The sequence below is a fragment of the Prionailurus bengalensis genome, chromosome X (assembly GCF_016509475.1).
Source record: "Prionailurus bengalensis isolate Pbe53 chromosome X, Fcat_Pben_1.1_paternal_pri, whole genome shotgun sequence".
In the NCBI taxonomy this organism is placed as follows: Eukaryota; Metazoa; Chordata; class Mammalia; order Carnivora; family Felidae; genus Prionailurus; species Prionailurus bengalensis.
Genome location: NC_057361.1, coordinates 98,702,323 through 98,719,401, shown reverse-complemented (window position 1 = coordinate 98,719,401; position 17,079 = coordinate 98,702,323). Strand labels below are relative to the sequence as shown.

Here is a 17,079-nt window from a genome sequence, read left to right as displayed (position 1 = left end):
TTCAGCCAGCCAGCGGTTGATGGCCATTGGGTTGCTTTCACCTTTGGGCAGTTGTGAATAGCTCATTGGACCCAGCTAGCTCCCTTGCCTTCTACCTACTGGAAATCTCCCCTGGACCATTACCTTTGTTATTCCTCTCTGGAATGCTCTTCTCCCAGATCCTTCATGGCTCTCTTATTTCCATTGGTGCAGCTCAGAGGTCACGTTGCCAGGGAAGCCTTCCTGGTCACTTTTGTTTATTTATTTATCAGCATTTATTCATTTTTGAGAGACAGAAACAGAGCACGAGAAGGGGAGAGGCAGAGAGAGAGGGAGACACAGAATCCAAAGCAGGCTCCAGGCTCCGAGCTGTCAGCACAGAGCCCGACGCGGGGCTCGAACCCACAAACTGTTAAGATCATGACCTGAGCCGAAGTCTGAAGCTTAACTGACTGAGCCAGCCAGGCGCCCCTCTCCTGGTCACTTTTTATCGCCATTATCTTATTGTCTTCACAGAACACATCACTATCTGAAAGGAGTAAGTAATAATGTCCAGGCAAGGAATTGTTTTGTGCTTTTGGCCTCCTTAGCTAGCCAGTGAGGCCTGGGGACTCATTCTTAGAATCACGGCTTTAAATGCCTAAAACACGACTCTTATACTAAAAATACAGTTCCCGAAATGTTTTCGACTTGTGACTTAGTAATCCACGTCCTTTATTAGTTCCCAGAATATCTGTACACAGGTCCACAACTCTCATCATTTAGAAGGTGTGTAAGTATAAAGGCTATTTTGAGATATTTGCAACAACTGCGATAGGAAATCAACATACCGGTGATTTCCATTGACTGTGAAATCACACGTGCTGCTCAAATTCCTGTAGCTCGTTACGTACCCTTGTGCCTGAAGAAATTGCTAAGCTTTCGGGAGAGCTCAGTGGCAACGAGGTGGTTCTTTTCCTACCCCAAGTTCGTGGATCCTGTGAATTCTATCCATAGGCCCCTTGGAGGTCCGTGGACCCCAGATGAAGAGCCTGTGCCCTAAAACATGAATGACGATGAGGGGTGGGTTATGTTGGCGATGGGTTTTGGAGGAGATGGAAGAGACTGTAGGGAGGCGGGGAATGAGGAGCAAGAAGAAAGGTGCCCTCTCCGCCCCTCCACAGAGCTCGGGTGTGAGAGATGTAGAACTGCCCAGCTGAGAAGGTTTATGAGGGAAGCCGCGTCTTTGGAGGGGAGTCAGGTATCACCCAGGAGAAGGGAACGTTTGTGCAGAGACTGTCTCCGGGAGTAAGGGGTTTTGTTTATCATGGCCTGGAGACCAGTGAGCACAGCAGAGTGGGGTGGAACGCTTACTCTATTCCAGATCAGCATGCTGGACACCGAGGACACACAGGTGAGTAAGACAAAGGTAAAGGTAGATCACCCCTTCAGGGTTAGTCTAAACCGAACGCTGTGGGTTCATTGCCTGGTTTGGCTGGTCTGATCCAGGCACCGCCTCGGGGACCCCTAAGAACCTGACGCAGGAGCTGAAAGAGAGGCCCAGGGTATTACCAGGGACTGGGGTGGGGGGTAGAAAAAGCTCAAAATGCACTCTTTCCGCTCCTTTCATAGAACCAAAAAAATCAAGTAAAAAAAAAAAAAGAAAAAGAAAAGAGTTATATAATGGAGACAAATGAGCCCATCACCCAAAAGTTAATTAGATAAGTCTAAGGGATGCACCACCCCCCCCCCTTACTCCTAATTCTTCAAGAACCTTCTAAGGATGTCTGCAACCAAGAGATTCTTGGATGCTGTTACCCTTCAGAATGATGTTTGGCTCAGAGGGATCAAAGGAAGAAAAAAAAGGATCTTATTTTTAGATTGTTCTCTGGAGCTCCAGAGATACCTTGCATGGATCTCTCCTCTGTATGTGGCTCTCAGAATCTAGGATTTGGTGATTCTTTTTTTTTTTTTAAGCTATTTTCCCTTCTCTACCGGGGGATCTTTCAAAAAGGCTCAAGTTGGGGGCCTCCTGCAGGTGGGAAGCGTTGGCTGGTCCCCGCACCCCCTTTGATCACGTTTCCATCAAGCAGTGGGACCTGCAAACTCAGTTCCCCGGGGCTGGATGACAAACCTCTCCTAGCTTGAAGGGAGGAAGCCCCGGACACCGCAGACAGACCGGGAGATCAGAGAGACAGATCAGAGAGACGGGGAGATAAGAGCAGAGGCAAAGCTGAAGCAAAGCTGACCTAGTTAGAGCAGAAAGAGGCTGCAGGGGCGGCAGGAGTGGCCTGGGAGAAAAGAGACGAGCTTCCCAGGACAGGGAGGAGCAGAGGGCTGGCTCTTGTGTAAGACGCCCTGGCAGGACTTGGGGTCATAAGGGGGATTCTGCGTGGAGACTCAGTGAGCTGTGTGTGTGTGTGTGTGTGTGTGTGTGTACGTACATGTGTGGAGGGTGTGGAGGGGAGTGTCTTTACCAAATTTTGTCCAAATGCTTAGGTTTTAAAGTCACGCTCTTGAAGGAAATGAGAACCAGAAAACTATCTGGCCCTCGGGGGAGCCTCGTAGGCAGTGCCATGAACCCAGCAAGACTGAGCAGAGCCCAGAGCCTTCTGCCAACATTCCCCGTCCTGGCCACCCCCTGGGACCCAGCTCCCATACTAGGCGCTGGGGGGAGACGGAGGAAGCCAAGACGGGGGACCCAGTCTGGAGTGCGATCAGCACCCCCCCCCGACCCCCAGAGATGCCAGTGAGCGCCACACTGCATCGGGGCCCCATGGGGGACAGAGACGTGCCCGTCGTGGTCTCTGCCCCTCAGAGGGACGCAGTCTATTTGAGGGAACGGTGATCCTCGTGAAGCAAGAGTAAGCGATCTGAGGTCACAGAAGGGGTTTCTGGCAGAGGCGGGGAAGGCCGTGTGGGAGAGAAGGTGGACATTCCATGGCTCCTGAGGTCTGGGAGCGCAGGATTGGGACGAGAAGAGAGAAGTGGGGCATTCCAGAGTGAAGGTACACGGATAGGCCTAAGTTTGGCTGCTGCGCGGACCAAGGAGGTGGCCGGCCTGACGGGATCGGAGGCCCATCGAAGGGAGATGGAGAAACCTAGCAGGATGTGCAGAGTCAGATTACCGAGGGCATTTTAAACTTCTAAAAGGCACTGGATCAGGGCGCCTGGGGGGCTCAGCCGGTTGAGCGTCCGACTTCGGCTCGGGTCATGATCTCACGGTTCGTGAGTTCGAGCCCCGCGTCGGGCGCGCCGCTGTCAGCCTGGCAGCGTAGAGCCCGCTTCGGATCCTCTGTCCCCCTCCCCCGCCCCTCCCCCGCTGTGTTCTCCCCCGAATAAACAAATATTAAAAACTAAACTAAAAGGGGCTGGATCGAAATCCCAGCTTTGGCAGCCGTCAGGCCATTTCCCTGCTCCCCCCTTTAGCTACAAGCCTATCGTGGAATTCATCGACGCCCAGTTCGAGGCCTACCTGCAGGAAGAGCTGAAGATCCGCAGGGTCCTGCACGCCTACCATGACTCCCGAATCCACGCCTGCTTGTACTTCATCGCCCCCACGGGTCATTCCCTGAAGTCTCTGGACCTTGTGACGATGAAGAAGCTGGACAGTAAGGTGCGGGGGCAGGGGCGGGGGCAGGTGGGAAACCTAGCCCTGGTGTCATGGACCCAGTGCCCGTGTTGCGTGCTTCGCGATCTGTTTTGCCAGCGCTGGGCGTGGGTTTATCCTGAGCCGTCTTTCGGCCCTGATCCCTCTTGGTTAGGGCAAGGCTGGATCCAGGCAAGGTGGCCGGCTGGGCCTAGGGGGCTCAGCCCTTGGCAACGGAAAGGTGTTTTCCCTTTGCTCCAGTATTCACTGGCCTGTCCTAGGATCAAACGTGCAAAACTTGACTTTGAGAGTTACTGTTCTCTATGATCCGTAATTATTTCAACAATGACCGCTGTTGCTTGTCAAATCCTCGTCCTATGCCACTCCCGTGTGGGGACCTCATGGAACATCTCCTTGGATTCTCACAACTCTGTAGGCAAATGCTATCATCCCCCATTTACAGAAGGGAAAACTGAGGCTCTAAGAGACTAATGACTTGCCTGTTGTCATATAGCCAGCTCCCGGCAGCATCTAGATTCGAACTCGGATCTGTGACACCGAGTTATATGACCTCCATTCCGGAGAAAGGTGGTGGGGGCGGGGGGTCAGGCACGTCCCGCTTTAAGAGAAACTGGAAAACGTAAGTCCCACACCAGATTGGACAAGAATTCTTCATGTGAAAGGATTATTTCCTTCCTGAAAGAATCGACGCGGGATTCTTTAAAAAAAAAAAAAAATACATTTCCCCCCTGACATTTCATATGTGCCTGGCACTGGGACCAGTACGTGAGATGCAATATTTTATTTTCCTCCTTCCAGTAATCCAGGGTGGCAGATACTATTATTCCCATTCACTCATGAGAAAACTGAGGCACAGAGAGCCTAGTAGGTTGCTCCGGGTCAGACAGCTTGTGATAGGTCTACGATTTGGACCTAGCTCTCTTTGACTCCAAGGAGTTTTCACTTTACAAAAGTCTAATTTGTATGCACTATTTACTAGCACCTCAGCGCTAAAAACCGGCATTCAGCTATGATCAAAACAGGAGTAATTTTTTTCATTTTTTTGCAGCACCGAGCTCGCCAACCCATGACTAACTGCCTGCTCTGGAAATGTCATCATGCCCTGCATGTCCTGTACAGGGCAGCAGAGAGCCACGCGCTGGTGGCCTGGTGGCTGGGTTGGGTTAAGTAGGCAGCCTTTGGCAGGTGTGTCTATGGGGACCAGGTGAAAAGCGACAAGGGGGATCTGCTCTGCCTGCTGTCCCACCTTGGCTTTGACCTCCCCCCAACCAGCCTCCTGAATAGACTTCAAGAAAGGTGCCTGCAGGGTCCAGTCCTTTCACCTAGCACCGGAAACTGGAGGCAATCTCCAGAGGTTCTCCTAAGGCAAAGTGCTGAGCAGGCAGAGTTCATCTTCCAAGTGTAGGGCTCCTTTCGGGGCCCAAGCACCACCCACGCTGCCGCACGGGAGCCTGCTGGCAGGAACGCCTGTGGTCTCCGTGTGAACCTGAGTTTGGGTGTGCCCTGTCTCACGAAGGCATGTGCATTTCACGATTCTTTACTTTCCAGCAGCAGAAGCCTTGTGCCTTCTTGGAGTAATTTCAAGGAGCAGGGTTCAGGTGGATTGAACTTTGGGGTGGCCCTGGGCCCTCCCCCTGCTGTCTGAAATCAGGCATGTCTACTTGCTTGCTTTATGCGGAAACTAATCGTGGAACTCGGGCAGTATAACCCTTTTTGCATGAAGACTCGATCAGACTGTAACTGAGAGGGTCTCCTTCATCCAGCCGGGTTGGTCCATAAGTTTGCTGCCAGAAGGGGGCTGGGTGTGCATCTTTACCGAGCTCTGCCCTGCCTCCCCTCCGTGCCGTCACCCGAGTGGGTGGGTCACTGTCACAGTGACTGGGGCGAGCCTGCACTGGATAGGTTGGGACAATTCACTGTTAACAAGGAGTGGCCACCTCCCCCCTCATCAACCACAGATTCTCAGCTGTCATCCTTCTGCTTTGAATCACCCAAGCAGTGGGGTGCCTCGGTGGCTCAGTCGGTTCAGTGTCCCACCTTGGCTCAGGTCGTGATCTCATGGTTCGTGGGTTCAAGCCCGGTGCCGGGCTCTGTGCTGACAGCTCAGAGCTGGGAGCCTGCTTTGGATTCTGTGCCTCCCTCTCTCTCTGCCCCTCCCCTGCTCATGCTCTGTCTCTCTCTGTCTCTCAAAAATAAACGTTAAAAAAAAAAATGAATCACCCAAGCAGTGCTATTGATATTAAGATATCACACAGCTCATGAGCTTGGGTCTGAGCTGGTTAAGACTATGGGTTTAGGAATAAGGCGAAACTTGGATCTGGATCCCAGTTCTGCTACTTACCTGCTCTGTTGCCTTGGACAAGTTACTTAGCCTGTCTGTGCCTCAATTTCTCATTGTAAAGCACTTAGTTCAGTACTCAGCACTTAGCAAACAGCACCCATTGTCATTTATTCTATTGTAACCTGGCTACAGAGGTGGCCAGTCCTAGACCATTGGTTTGAGCTGTTCCTTCTGACAGCTGGTGGAGGTCCTCTGTCACGCACTCAGCCACAGATCACCAGCAATGATCCCACTTTGCTCCTTCCTTCCCTAGGTGAACATCATCCCCATCATTGCCAAATCAGATGCCATTTCTAAGAGTGAGCTAACGAAGTTCAAAATCAAAATCACCAGTGAACTTGTCAGCAACGGGGTTCAGATCTACCAGTTCCCGACAGATGACGAGTCCGTGGCAGAGATCAATGGAACCATGAACGTGAGTTCAACAGGGGTTCAACTTTCTGACCATTTGCTGTTTATTTGTATTATTATTATTTTTACAAACTAGCCATTAGACATCCCTGTCCGTTTTAGTGTCTTCAACTCTCGATCATCTGAGTCTCAGGGGTTTGTGAGGAAGGACCCAGAACCAAAACAGCTCCTCTCCCCTAGTGGTGGCTGCTTGAAAGCCTCAGAGATGTAGAGATTAATTGCCAGAGACCGAGGGAGGGAAAGGGCAACTTCAGGAAGAGTCTGGAGCCGGGAATTTGGACCTCTCCGGCCACCCTCCTCTTTGATGCCGCCTTGGTCTAAGCCAGCCCCCACGGGACCGCCAGAAAGGCAAACGGTCTTCATCTCTGACCCAAACAATGCCATGGCAACCACCGCCAAAAAGTTGGCTTGCTCCCGAGACTGCAGGATAATCCGCACTCGGAGAACGGAGCCCTCTGCCCCCAGGAGGAAAAATGACATATAGCCTCCGATTTGTCTGGTGACTAGAGAAATGTTCTTTTTAAGTTTCGGGGTGATGCTTTGCTTTATTAAGTGTGAATGAATCAAAAAAACCACCCGACTTGCCATCTTTCCTCTCCTTTCTCCTTTCCGCCCCCCGCCCCCAACGGGAGGAATGAGTAACGCGGGACGGCGGGGAGTCCTCGTGCTTCTTTACAACGTGTTGATGCTGTTGCTGTGAAATCTTCAATGTTGTGATTTCAAGGAGACAGCTAATGGCTTTCAGAAAGCCTCTGCTTTGGGAACAGATTTGTTTTTTTCCTCCCTGTTGAGAGGCACCAGTTTTTCCTGATGACATAATGCCTGGGTATAGCCAAACTCAGGAAAGCCTGGTAATAAAAGCCGTTTTTAGAAAACCTCTCTGCCGCCACTGCCCCCAAGTTATCATTATGGCATCAGCTGCCCACCTCCTATGAACTGGCCAACAAATGAGCGTAGCGGGGCGGTAAATCATTGTCTCCGCCTGACTTCCTGCCCATCCGTACACCTGAGATATGTTCGTGACGAGGAGCCCCTCATCATCTCTGACAGATCTGGCCCCGAGAGCGAGGCTCTGTGGCTTGTGATGGGCGGGGTTCTATCCTCTGACCGATCTGAGCAGGAGAAAGAAGGGGGGGGTGGTGAACAGAGAGATGGGTGCTTATTCTCTCAAGCAGTCAGGGCGTGTTGATGGAAGCCAGGCTCTGTCAAGAGAAAACCTGAAAGGGTGCCTGGCCTGCAGAACGAGGGGAGCCTAGAGAGAAGGGTCACGTGGTGTCACTGGCCCTGATGTCCGGAAACGTTCAGTCACCTCAGAGCATCAGGCCCCGTAGACAACGTTCAAACTTGGGTTCCCTGCTGGGGCGCGTGGGCGGCTCAGTCGGTTAAGCCTCCGACTCGTGGTTTCGGCTCAGGTCGTGATCTATCGGTTTGTGAGTTCAAGCCCTGCATCGGGCTCCACGCTGAGCGTGCAGAGCCTGCTTAGGATTCTCTCTGTCTCCCTCTCTCTCTCTGCCCCTGCTGTGTGTTCCCCCTCTCTCTCTCTTGCTCTCTCTTTTTCAAAATAAATAAAATAAACTTAAAAAATTATTATTTAAAAGAATTTTTTTAATGTTCATTTATTTTTGAGGGAGCGAGAGAGGGGCGGAGAGGGAGGGAGACACAGAATCCGAAGCAGGCTCCAGGCTCTGAGCTGACAGCACAGAGCCTGACGTGGGGCCCGAACTCACAAACCGGGAGATCATGACCTGAGCTGAAGTGGGATGCTCCACCCACTGAGCCACCCAGGTGTCCCTAAACTTAAAAAAATTATTAAAAAAAACCCTTGGGTTGGGGCGCCTGGGTGGCGCAGTCAGTTAAGCGTCCGACTTCAGCCAGGTCACGATCTCGTGGTCTGTGAGTTCGAGCCCCGTGTCGGGCTCTGGGCTGATGGCTCAGAGCCTGGAGCCTGTTTCTGATTCTGTGTCTTCCTCTCTCTCTGCCCCTCCCCCGTTCATGCTCTGTCTCTGTCCCAAAAATAAATAAACGTTGAAAAAAAAAATTAAAAAAAAAAAAAACCTTGGGTTCCCTACAGCTACCTACAGGTAGCTTTCAGGCTTGCGGTTTGCTTTGCTAAGAACAAACAAGGTAAAGAGTTCCCCGCAATCTCGAGGCGTCCCCCAAAACGACCTCTCACTCCTTTGCGGATCAGGAGTGACAGTCATTTGGGGCTCAGCTTCAAGGTTGGAAACTTCTCGCGCTCTGAAGCCGAGGTTCTCAGCCACGCTGCTCTGGCTTCGAAGAGGTTCTGGGTCATTCCTTACAAGCGTGCCAGTGTTTCACTTTGAAAAACTAAATTTGAGCGGCTTTAGGGTTATCCCTATAATAACACCACTCAGCACCCATTCCCCGACTTCCCGCTATGCTTTTTTGAGCGGGAAAGCGCAGGCCTGGACTTGGGCAATGCCCACGGGAGGGGGGCATGCATGTGAATGCCCCTTGTGAGAGGCAGAAAGGGTGGGGAGTGGCTGCTCTGAAATACATACACAGGATGGCTCAGCCTGTCGGCCACTGGAACAGCCGTGTCGAAAGCCCCCAAGGTCTTCGGACAAGCTGTGGTGTACGGGGCCGTGTCATCAGAAACCCGGGCGTGGGTGGCAGGAGGGATGGGTGCTGGCCTTTCAATCCTGGATTTGACTCCAGCCCCATAGCCTCAGCCACCCCAGCCAGTTGTCACGGGGACTGGTTTGGAGGAGGTAGAAGAAGCCTCTTGCCTAAGTGGAGAAGAGTGTGCGGCCATCCCGCCACTCCCTGCTAGGGATTTTCTAGGGATTTGCACAGCAGGAAATAAGAGTAATGAGGTCACAGCCTCTGCCTTGGCTTATGGGTGGGTCTGAGAAACCACTTCAGATTGGGGGTCGGCGAGAGAAGGGCGTTGAGAGGTCTGGCTGCCCACCGCTTTCAACCCTTGATCTGCTAACTCTCAGGGTTGTGGACGTGAATACTAAAAATTGCGGGGCGCCTGGGTGGCTCAGTCGGTTAAGCGTCCGACTTTGGCTCCAGTCGTGAGCTCGCGGTTCGTGAGTTCGAGCCCCACGTCAGGCTCTGTGCTGACAGCTCAGAGCCTGGAGCCTGCTTTGGATTCTGCGTCTCCCCCCTCTCTCTGCCCCTTCCCCACTCACGCTCTGTCTCTCTCTTAAAAATAAAATGAACATTAAAGAAATTGTGGTTTACGTACACAATGGAATACTACGTGGCAATGAGAAAGAATGAAATCTGGCCTTCTGTAGCAACGTGGATGGAACTGGAGAGTGTGATGCTAAGTGAAATAAGTCATACAGAGGAAGACAGATACCATATGTTTTCACTCTTATGTGGATCCTGAGAAACTTAACAGAAGACCATGGGGGAGGGGAAGGAAAAAAAAAGCTAGGGAGGGAGGGAGCCAGACCATTAGAGACTCTCAAAAACTGAGAATAAACTGAGGGTTGATGGGGGGTGGGACGGAGTGGAAAGTGGGTGATGGGCATGGAGGAGGGCACCTGTTGGGATGAGCCCTGGGTGTTGTATGGAAACCAAGTTGACAATAAATTTCATATTAAAAAAAAGAATTTAAAAAAAAAATACTAAAAATTGCTACGTTGTTCAAATTGAAAGTTGTTCTCTGAATGGCTCAAACCACAGCCAGGGGCCAGGAAATAAGCCCAGCTACTTGACTCGGCTCAGTTGGTTGGCCATCTGTGAGGTCTTGGGTTTGGCTCTCCCAAAGGCACACGACCCCGTTGAGGGCACGTGAGTGACGTCACCAGTTGGGTCGCAGGGAGACCCACAGCCGGCAGCCTCTCCCTTCTCCTGAGGCGGCAGTGCCATTTCCAACGTTGGCGCGTCCTTTGGCGAGCATCACCAGTCAGAGCCTGAAATGGGAAATCTTGTCCACCCTGGGAGGAAGCCACTCCTGATCGGGTTATTATCAGACAAGGAATAAACGGTCCTGACAGTCTCCATTTCACCAGGCTGAGGCAAACGGTCATCCAGCCTCCCAAGCGTAATGGTTGTACTGGAGCAGGAATAGAACAATTCGTGCCAATTGGATCATCAAACACTTTATTTTATTTTTTTAAGTTCGGTTAGGATCCTACTTTTTTTTTTTTAATTTTTAAAGTTTATTTATTTTGAGAGAGAGAGAGAGAGAGAGAGAGGGCACAAGCTGGGGAGGGGCAGAGAGAAGGAAAGACAGAACCTCAAGCCGGCTCTGCACCCTGAGCGCAGAGCCCGGGGTGGGCCTCGAACTCACAAACCGTGAGATCGTGACCTGAGCCGAGATCAAGAGTCGGATGCTTACCTGACTGGGCCACCCAGACACCCCTCACCAAACACTGTAAAACATACTGAGAGGAATTTAGGGTAGACACGAGGTGAATCTGAGAACAGACTCCCAAGAGGAGGCTTGAGAGTATCTCTTGCGTTTTCTGGGACTAGGGCTTCTGACACCTGGGGGGCAAATCTGCCCGTGGTTCAGCCGCCGCACCAACTTGTGGCCTTCAGAGTCTCCTCCCTGGGCCCCCACATACAAAGTGTCACCCCCAGGTGTGTGGTTGGTTGGTTTAGCGTCTCCCCGCTCTGCTCGACTTCCTCCTGGTTGTCAAAGCCACCGGGCTCTCAAGAGTGGCAGGAGGGCCAGACAGCCCAGCCCCGTGATTCCCTGCCCTTCATGGTTAGCTGGCTTCCGGCAGATGCCATCTAAGCCAGGAGGCAGAGCGCAGGCTCCTGTGGGTGGCTGGGAGAGGCTGGCAGCTAAAGCGCCGTGTCCTTCCTGCCCCCCAGGAAGATTTGGGCCTGGGACTTAGGGACCTAGACAGGTCGCTTCCCCCAAATCACGAATGGGGTGTATGATAACCGCCCAGTAGGGCTGTTGAGACAAGCCAGTGAAATCTGCCTGGGGGCCCTCGGAAGTGATACCTTGCATATACTTATCGGGACGGACTTGGATGCCAGTTGCAAAGTGTGCTGTGGGAGGTCTCAGGAGCCCTCTGAAGCTGCCTTGGCGGGGGCTGTGTCTTGGAGCGGGGACAGATAAAATGACAGCGCTGTAAGGCAGAGGGGAAGCAAGTGACCCCGTCATTCTAACTAACAGTGTCTTGTGGAGATAAAAATAACAGGCCCAAGGGAATAAAAACCGGACGTTTTTTATGCCTTTATTCTCTTCCTGGTGTTTTTTTTTTTTTTTTTCTCCTTTCCTCTAGAACCCAGAGAAGTCCCTCCCACTTGACATGCCCTCCTCCATCACTTTCAGCTGAGAGCCGGGGGTGCGTGAGAAAGATACAAGGCGGTTCTCTTTCTCACCTCCTCCCTCGGTCTAGCCCTCAGGCATCGCCGCCCTCTGGCACTTTTGTGTCACGTGGCTGAAGCTTTGGAACCTCTTCTGTGCAAGAGAGACAGCATTTTCCCAGAAAGTGTTGGAGGGTGGATTTGAGGTTCCCAACATGTCTTGGGGCCCTGAGTGGGAATGAACTGTGCCCCGATGTCCCTCCTACAAAGCCGGGTGGCAGAAGTCAAGGAGGCTCTGGCCCTTGGGCAGGGTTTTCAGGACCTCGGTGCCCCCTGAATTTTTCCAGAATTGAACTGCTTCTTATAATCTGGCCTTGCCCGGCCAAGTTCACCCCAGGGTTTAGAGTGCTCAGCCCATCTGCTGCTCGAACCCCCTACATGGGAGTGGCAGACCAGTGGTGGGCTTTGAAGCCAGATAGACCCTGGGTTCCGTCCCTGGCTCTGGTCCTTACTACGGTGTCTCTGCTGGCAACTGGGCCTCAGTTTCCTTCTCTATAAAATGGGGATAATAATACCTAACTTCACAGTGCTGTTGGAAAGATTCAATTGTTACTACCTCCTCTGTGAACCCCGCTTAGATTTCATGAAGTCAGCTGCTCCCTCCTCTGTTCCTGCAGCTCTTGAATCTCTGTTTATAATCTAGACTTTACTGTAGTATTATTGCTGGCATGGCTTTCTCCCCTACCAGACTGTGCGCTCTCCAGGGGCAGGCTCTGAGCCTTCTCAACGTGGTACTACTATGCCTAGCACATAGCAGAGGCTCAGTAAATATTTGTAGAACGCATGAGGAAGCAAATGAGTCCAAATATCTGAGACTGAGGCCTATTTCTCCAAGCAGGCCAAGGAAGCTTCCCCCAACGGACTTTTACTTGTCTGTGTAAAGCCCTTTTGGGTAAAGCCCCACCCAGGATCACCTGGTTTGTAAACACTATTTTATTCAGTGGCTCCACTTGGCCAGTGGTCCCGGCACTTGTAACCTGGCCAGCTCCCTGGGAGACAGGGTGCTGTGTTCCCCAAGCTCCACGCTACCAGTTGGGGTCAGCTGCCTTTTCTCTGACCTACAAAACCTTCATCAACCGGACCTAGCTCCTCATTACCCCTGCAAGCACCACGCTCATACCCCTGGGTGTACTTTGTCTTTCTTTCCTCCCTACCATTTTCATGGCCCTGCTACTGCCATTCATGGAGTGTTTATTAAGCACCTACTATGTGCGGGCACGGGACCATACATTTGAACCTTTGGTCATATTCTGTCTTAGACGAGTCTGGGTATGTAATTCAGGTGCCCCCAACAAGATTGTAAGCTCCTAGAGGGTGAGGGAGTGTGTCTTCTACTTCTTTTGCCTCCCTTACAGCACCTAAAACAGAACCCAGCACAGTCATGGGCATGTGGGAAAATACTTGTGGACTTGACTTCTAGGCTCAAGAGTTCGGTGTGAGCTCTTGCTCCGGGGAAGGATGAGAACAAGGAGTATACAGCTCAGTCACCGGTATGTACCGGTTTCCAGGGGCTCTCGCCCTCTGGGAGGGGGCGGTGATCCTAGCCCCCTCCGTCCCCTTGAGCCTCTCTATCCACACGTCGGTGCCACATCCCACTTCCCCATCTTCCAGAGGCTTTCCCCATCAGCACCTGTGAATTCTGAATAACTAGCTAATCGTTGTATCTGCTCATTATTCTCCTTGTTTTCCACCTTCGTGTGTTCTGTGTGCATTCAGCCATGTCAATATCACCTGCTGTGAATTTCTGAACAGGAGAAGCCTGGGTGAGGCCTCTTATGCCCACACAGCTTGGAGCTTAAGAAATGCCTCTTGGGGCACCTGGGTGGCTCAGTCGGGTAAGCATCCAGCTTCAGCTCAGGCCATGATCTCACGTGTTCGTGAGTTCAAGCCCTGCGTCGGGCTCTATGCTGACAGCTCAGAGCCTGGAGCCTGCTTCGGATTCTGTGTCTCCCTCTCTCTCTGCCCCTCCTCTGCTTGCACTCTGTCTCTCACTCAAAAATAAGTAAATGTTTTTTAAAAATCAACAAAAAAGAAATGCCTCTTGATGACGACAGGGAGGGACACCACGGTATGAGGGCCCGAGGCCCCAGAGCCAGGCAGCAGTCGTATGGAGGGACGCTCGGTGCCTTTCCCCTGGAGCTCTGAGCTTTGGTTTGCCTTCTATTTGCAGGCGCACCTGCCGTTTGCTGTCATCGGCAGCACAGAAGAACTCAAGATAGGCAACAAGATGATGAAGGCACGGCAGTATCCTTGGGGCACGGTGCAAGGTGAGTGAGTCTCCAGGAGACCGGGACAAGGGAGCCCTTGCCATCTGCATCTTTGCTTGTCTCCAGCCTCTGTGTGACCAGTGTCTAACTTGTCCCGGGTCTCTACCCATTCGGCTTGGGCTTCAAACAGCCACAGGCAAGCTCTGGCCCCATACCTCGATTCTCTGCCACGAGCAAGCTCTCTTTGTCTCTAATGGAGAAAGCGTTCCCAAAACAAAAACAAATGTACGTGAAGCAAGGTAAGGAGCGTGCCAAGGAAGCGTGTGTGTTGGCCCGAGTGTACCAGGAGATGTACCAGAATATAGCAAATGATTAACAAACAACCCAGATACCCGTCCAAAAGAGATTGGATGAGCTGCAAAGCGTTCCTATGATGGGATATTAGACAGTGGTGACAACGCATGGATTACAGTTACTTCTGCATAAATGAATCTCAGAAACATAACGTTGGATTAAATAAATCATAGAAGAATACATGATGCCATTTATATGAATTCCGGAAGTAGACAAAACTAAACAAGATAAATATATTTTTAGGAATTCATACGTAAGTGCCAAAACTATAAGGAAAAATGAAGGATGATAAAGCCCAAAGTCGGGATAGTGCTTAAGTCCCGTTTCAAGACCAGGAAGGGACACAAGGTGTGGGTACTATTTCACCTGGGTTGTACATACATTGGTATTCATTTTTACTTCTTTATTTCTGTATATATAGGATTATTTTACAATTCAAAAACTGATGTATCGGTGTGCCTGGGGTGGCTCAGTTAAGCGTCCGGCTTTGGCTCAGATCATGATCTCACAGTCCGTGGGTTTGAGCCCCACGTCAGGCTCTGTGCTGATAGCCCAGAGCCTGGACCCTGCTTCAGATTCTGTGTCTCCCTCCCTCTCTCTCTCTCTCTGCCCTCCCCCACTTGTGCTCTGTCTCTCTCTGTCTCAAAAATAAATAAACATTAAAAAAAAAAAAACCCAGACGTATTGTGGGGCCCCTGGTTGGCTCAGCCGCTTGAGCATCCGACTCTTGATTTCGGCTCAGGTCACGATTCCAGGGTCACGGCATCGAGCCCCGCTGAGCGTGGAGCCTGCTTAGGCTTCTGTCTCTCTCCTCCTCTGCCCCTCTCCCCCACTGATGCTCTGTCTCTAAAAAAAGAGCCCAGATGTATTATATGTACACTCAGGAAACTTCCTTTTGTGGTCTGCCTGACATGTTGTAAGTCGTCCCTGGGGCTAGCCAGTTCTGTGGATAAAGCAAGGCCTAGGCCACTGCCATGGGTGGAAGGTGTCTGGTCCTCCAAGTCTTCAGCTATAAGCTGGGTCTCTGAGCACGGGGGCACCGTGTGCCAGAGGGACGCTGATTCACAGTACACTTGTCCCTGCCACTGAGCAAACAACAGAAAGAGGGTGGGAAGTTGTCCACCCCCATGCAAGGCTGGCATGCTTTAGGGCGCACCAAAGACCCTCCAGTGATAGCTGGATTTTCCATAGATAGGACAAGACTGGTTATCAGAGCTGTGCTAGGTTGTGGTCCTTCTCTGCCATCTGGGGCTGAGATCCTCTGCTAGGAACATTTGTGAATGGTTCCTGGACTCACGGTCCTAACTGGGAATGAGTTTGTGGCCTGAGAGACGGGAACCTGAAATAAAATGAGGAGAAAGCAGCAGGCGTGGTTCCAGTGACTTCGTCCGATTTAGATCACACACACCTAACCAACAAAGGGATTTTCGAAAGTTTTTGTTAGAAGTTGGAGTTCGCTGTCGTGTTCGAGTGACCTGAGAGGTTGCCTGACTGATGTGATTTCTTTTCAGTGTTTATTTGTTTTTGAGAGAGAGAAGCAGAGAGGCAGACAGACAGAGAATCCCTAGCAGGCTCCCCGTGCTGTCAGCACAGAGCCCAATGCAGGGCTCGAGCTCACGAACTGCAAGATCATGACCTGGGCCAAAATCAAGAGTCAAATGCTTAACTGACTGGGCCACCCAGGAGCCCCTGATGTGATTTTGAATGTTACCCTAGGTTCTATGGCAGCGAGGGGCTTTAGCCCCAAGGCAATGGGTCTTTTTTGATTTTTAAAAAAAGTTTTATTCAATCTCTACGCCCAACGTGGGGCTCAAACTCACAACCCCGAGATCAAGAGTCACATGCTCTTTGGACTGAGCCAGCCAGGCGCCCCAAGGCAATGGGTCGTAAGCAGAGGGGTTATGTGAGCCCATCTGAGCTCTGACAAGGTTGCTCTGATGGCCACGAGGCAGTCTGCTGCAACTGTGCCCCACCCTGTCGTCCCAGACCCCCTCCCCGCGCCCACTACCCTCTCCCAGGCCCAGTAAGACAGAACCTAGGGTGAGTGTGCCTGTTGGTTGTCTCAGACACCACCGTCCCCACATGGTCAGGCCAGACACTGCCACAGCAGCCCAGTGGAGCCATGCCTGGAGGAGACACGGGCCAGAGGCTGCTCACAGCCTGGCGTTCCAACCAGAAGTCCGCTTTGCTTTGCTTTGGTCTGTGTCTCCATCCTTCTTGGCCACTGCCCCGCATGCAGACCCTTTGCCATATGCCATACTCTTTTGAGGAGGGGGCTCGTTCGTTCAGGCCGGAAAGTGGGGTCCACTTTGTCCTGGCCACGTTGCTGCTGTCAGGCCATTATCCACCCCCTAAAAAACACGTCCTTTGAAGCTACTACCTACAGTCCAGATGGGCCACACCCCTCCTTGTCACTGCCATCTATAGATGTCCTTCTTTAGACGTGGCACCTGCTCAGAGCCTTTGCCTGGCCTTTAGATTGCCTGCGTCTGAATCCTAACTGCAATTTACCAGCCACATAACCTTGCCTGCCCTTACCGAGGCCTTGCATGGGCTATTTCCGTATCTGCCTGATAAATTCTGATTCTTCCGTCGAGAGTTAACTTAAGAATTGCCTCTTTGGTGAAGGCTTCACTCTGCTAGGAGTTCTTAGCGCACCCCCCCCCCCGCCGCCCCCTTCTTCTGGGCTTTCACTGTGCCTTGGCCATACACCGTGTTGGTAATTTTTTACATTGTATTATATTCGTCTCTTTGCATCTACTTTTTCACTAAACTAAGCTCCTTAGGGCAAAACTCCATGACTTCGTTTCTGAATTCCCGGCGCCTCATACAATACTGGCAACAGAGATGCCGCAAATATGTATTGGGACAGATGGCTGAATGTGCATTCGCCA

At 51.6% G+C, this 17,079-nt stretch overlaps 1 protein-coding gene across 8 annotated transcripts in view; it reads left to right on the top strand.

The window, feature by feature from the left end:
* Positions 1-17,079, top strand: part of SEPTIN6 (septin 6) — a 67,636-nt gene that overhangs the window by 33,261 nt on the left and 17,296 nt on the right. For all 8 annotated transcript variants that reach the window (XM_043571105.1, XM_043571110.1, XM_043571104.1 and 5 more), the window contains 3 exons: positions 3,388-3,574; positions 6,163-6,324; positions 13,795-13,891. In XM_043571105.1, the coding sequence (XP_043427040.1) occupies positions 3,388-3,574; positions 6,163-6,324; positions 13,795-13,891 (446 nt within the window). The remainder of the gene's footprint in view (positions 1-3,387; positions 3,575-6,162; positions 6,325-13,794; positions 13,892-17,079) is intronic.